Genomic DNA, 5,000 nt, shown 5'->3' on the forward strand with positions numbered 1-5,000 from the left:
CCTTTCTTCATTGATGAAGACTAAAAACAATAACGGCCTAAGCACTGAACCTTGAGGCACGCCACTGCTCGCACTGGAGACGTCGGACAGCGAACCATTAACTTGGACTTGGAAGGAGCGATCTGAGAGGAAGGCACCAACCCATCGTACAATATCCGGATGGAAACGATATGCTTAAAACTTGACAAGTAATAGGCGGTGGTTAACCGAGTCAAAAGCTTTGGCAAAGTCCAAATCTTGAAATCTTGAAATCTTGAAATTCTAACCGAGGCTTCTGCGCTTCTGGACTAGCGATCCCTGATGACAATATCCTCAGTTGACGAACTATGGTCGTCCCTCAAAGCAAATATTACCAATTTAGAAAGAAGCATAGGAACCCACGTCATTTTGGTGTTAGGAGTTATGCAATTAAGAGATTCGTGATCCTTAAATAGGAGCTAAATGGTATAACAGCTTAGAATATTAAAATATATTATATATTGATATTTATTAGGAACTTACCAATATCTTGCTCTCTGCTTATTACATTTGTGTCAATTCCGATAAAGAATATATGATACTGTGCATCAAACTTAAAGGCTACATAATAAAAATGAACAGAAAGCATTTTAATAAACATTTCTATCATGGGAAAAGATTTGCTTTTCTTGAATAGCAAATATAAGACATTTAGGAGCGAAAAGATGGCTGTTAAAACAAAAACATATCCTACGTAATGCCATGCAAAGGGACTAATCAATAAATATAGTAAAATGGGCGTTAATATACTTAAGGTAGTGAACAAAGTATTTTTAATCTCATTCAACAAAAGAGTATGTTGCTTGATTGAGTTGGAGATGAATTTCACGCTCACTAACCAGCCTACTACATTTCAACAATGATTATGTCTGTAGAACAATAATGGGATCTTTTCGGTTTGGACATAATTTTTAACATAATTTCTAGGTACCTAAAAAATTTTAAACTTCGCATACTTGTAGAATGTGTTTATAAAACATCTTTTCTCTTGGCTTTATTGAGAAAATTCTATAGTTTCTAAGATATTTGTTGTTTTTTTTCTTCAATTTCTGCAATTTCAACCAATCACTGACGTCTATTGAGGTAAAAAAATTCTGTGCCGTATGAATATGTCCCTCGTTTAAGAAACAGATTGGGTTTATTTACATTTGTGAAGAAAAAAAGGATACCCTTCCCCCCACCCCTAACCATAACTAGCCCTAACCCTAAAACAGATTGAAATGCAATAGATCGATACTAGGGTCATAATTATGCGTGACAATTTCATATGACACCGCTAGAAAAAACTGCCGTTCAAACCGAAAAGATCCCAATAATGTAATGGAAATTAGGAGCTTTAAACCCAAATAGTTTTATGGTCGTAAGTTTAATGTTCTTCGGACTGAAATATAATTTTCAGCCACAATTCTAAGTTTAGCAATCATTGTTCTGGGCAAGACATTAAACTACGTGCGGTGATGAAACTCCAGTTCAGGAGTTTAGGAGTTTAGGAGAGTATAGATTTACTCCTTGGTCACCACTACTCCCAAATTCACTCTGGCTAGAAGTGATAGTTATGACTTCCATACTAACCAAGTTGTAGACACCATCTGAATATAATATCTATGTCTTATAGTCATAACATTATTCTTACTGCAGCTAAGTTCGATCTTCAGTGATGTGGCAGTGTTTTCTTCCAATCAATAAACAGATATCAATAGCTTCATGTACTGCTTCCTATCATAGTCGTTTCTTCTTTATTTCTTCCTTTCTTCCTTCCTTCTCCCTCTAAAGTCTTGGAGGTCATACAAATGATCGTAGCTTTAACTTCTTTATCATTAATAAATATAAAAATTTAATTAATGTAGGTGATCAAAGCAATGAATTGTCTTTCCGTCTCTTATGGTGACATATATTTACATTTGCCAAGGAAAGAACTTTGGTTTGACCGTTCAACCTGCCAGTAAATAGCAGCCGATTCTTTCTGAAACCAAACTCTGTCATAAAATGGCAAGGATACGTGAGCTATTGTAGTCTTTGATCATAGGTTTGTTCGATCATATCTAATCTAGGGCTAAACAGTTACACCAAGGTTAACTTGACTATATTGGTAGGGTTTATACAATGCTAGTAGAAGCTGAAACCAATGAAATATATTGTTCAACCTCAATTCTTAAGTATATTAATCATTGTCCTGAGATTTTGATAGGGAGATTCTTGATGGATGATGCTTGTAGGCATGGTACAGTGACAGAGAGAGAGGGGGGGAGAAAGAGAAGGAGATACTGACAGACAGACAGCGACAAACAGACAAAGAATTAGACAGATAGAGACAAGCAGATAGACAAAGAGACTAATCATATTTTCCTCAAATCACATTACTTCCTACCATTGAATAATGTAGTTCAGATGTATGCTATATCAAAATTTTAAAAATAAATAAATTAAAAATTATTGGATTATCAAAGCTGGAATCTTTAATAATAGCTCTGCTTGATCAGGGTCGACTTGGATCTAAACAATGACAACTATGTGAAAGGATTGTATACTGAAGTATGGCCTGGTAACATGAAGCATTGAAGTATGGCCTGCTAACATGTACAATGCTTTCGCTAATTGTCTTGTGTGCCTATGTACTTAGAACCATAAATGCCTTCTCGGTTCCCTCAGTAGAACAACAGCTGGAGGGCGAGAGGGTTGCGCAAGTATCGTGCCGGTACTTATTACAACTGAATAGATTGAAGAAATGTGAGATGAAGTGCCTTGCACAAATACAGCATGCTGCCTGATCTAAGAGTTGAGCTCACAACTTCATGGTAATGAGCCGAATACCTATACCACTAAGTTACTCCCTTTCACGTTTATACCGTGATAGTTAAATGTACTGCAGGTAGCAATTCTCATTTGAAGTAGTTTGCAGCAGGATTTACAATCGAACGAACTAATCAATATATATAATCAAAATAAGTAACGGTATATCATGTAGTAATGCAGTACGACCATTTCAAGCGACTCCATTTAATTGAATAATGCAATCATTACATCAAATTAAATGCTGTGCTATCTTCAGGCAGGGAGTATATATATATATATATATTATATATATATATATATATATATATAAAATGGAACAAAGAACGCAATAGATGGCAATAAAACATCCGGACAAATAGAGGATACAAAGGGGGACAGGAAAATGTTAAATACAGGAATGGGGAAAATTCATTCGTGGCCTTCTCTCCTCGGTCAAATTTCCAGATTGTCCTTAGAGTTTCGGGACGTTAACTTTTCAGGTTCTGGCAAGGAGATTCTTGATCGATGATGCTTGTAGGTATGGTACAGGGAGAGAGAGAGAGAGAAGGGGGGTAGTGAGAGAGACAGAAAGAGAGAGAGAGAGTGAGAGAGAGTGAAAGAGAGAGTGAGAGAGTGAAACACTGACAGACGGAGAACCAGATAAATGGGGGCAGGTAAATAGACAGAGCGACAAATATTTTCCTCAAATCACATTTCAGGAAAATATAATTAGTCTCTCTGTGTGTAAATAGCCGTAACGTATCGCTTCAAAATATAGAGTTCGATAAAACAGCAGACTGAAAGAAGGTACGTGCGTATATATATATGTGTGTGTGTGTGTGTGCGTGCGTGCGTGTGTGTGTCTGTGTGTGTACGTGCGCGTGCGCATGTGTGTGTGTGTGTGTGTGTGCGTGCGTGTGTGTGTGTGTGTGTGTGTGTGTGATGGACGGAACTCTTGAAGATGCTGCTAAGCTATAACCGTAATCCCCAAACTGCCCGCTACTTCTGGTTTGTTTACAATTTTCTCTACCAGTCACCGTTCTCGTGCTAACTCTTAAGGCAGGGAATATATTTAACCAAAAGGAATAGTTCGTGTAACGTCAAGGCATGTTCACAAATTGACGGGCCAGTGTGACACATGTCTGGGATCAGCACAAACATACTCAGACAGAGACACACACACACACGTACACACACATAACATCCTCACCAACACAAAACATACAAACATACACAAACACACACAGACGCACACACACACACACGCGAACAAATACATATACACACACAACACACTGACAAATATCAATCACACAAACACAAAATAATAATAATAATGAAAATAATAATAATAATGATAATAATGAATAATAATAATAAAAAATAATAACAATTAAAAATAATAATAATAATAATAGTAATACTAATTAATAAAAATAATAATTAATAATAATAATATTAATTGATAAAAATAATAATTAATAATAATAATAATTAATGATAATATTAATTAATAATAATAATAATTAATAATAATAATGAGTAATAACAATAATAATTAATAATAATAATTAATAATAATAATTAATAATATTAATTAATGATAATAATAAGTAATAATAATAATAATAATAATAATAAAAAATAATAATAATAATAATAATAATAATAATAATAATAATAATACTATTTAATAATATAAATTATTAATAATAATAATAATGATAAGTAAAAATAATAATAATGATAATTTATTATTACCATTATTTATTTTTATTGTTATTTATTTTAATTAATTATTAATATTATTAAGTATTATTAATTATCAATAATTATTATTTAATTACTATGAATTATCATTAATTAACATTAATTATTACTAATTATTAATTATTATTATTTATAATTATTATTAATTATTATTATTATTATTATATATTATTATCATTAATTATTATTATTATTATTAATTATTATTAATTATTATTATTATTAATTATTATTGTTATTAATTATTATTATTATTATTAATTATTATTATTATTATCAATTATTATTATTATATTTATTATTATTATTATTAATTATTATTATTATTCATTATTATTATTATTTATTATGAATTATTAATCTTTATTATTAATTAATATTTATTATTATTAATTATTATTATTATTAATTATCATGAATATGATTATTATTATTATAAA

The 5,000-nt window shown here is 31.4% G+C and overlaps 1 protein-coding gene across 1 annotated transcript in view; it reads right to left on the reverse strand.

Annotated features, from left to right (window-relative positions):
- The window catches only part of LOC118766049, an 81,676-nt gene that overhangs the window by 61,313 nt on the left and 15,363 nt on the right, over positions 1-5,000 (reverse strand). Inside the window, exon 4 of the mRNA XM_036509203.1 lies at positions 502-579. Within this exon, the coding sequence (XP_036365096.1) occupies positions 502-579 (78 nt within the window). The remainder of the gene's footprint in view (positions 1-501; positions 580-5,000) is intronic.

Source organism: Octopus sinensis, linkage group LG14, assembly GCF_006345805.1.
Source record: "Octopus sinensis linkage group LG14, ASM634580v1, whole genome shotgun sequence".
NCBI lineage: Eukaryota > Metazoa > Mollusca > Cephalopoda > Octopoda > Octopodidae > Octopus > Octopus sinensis.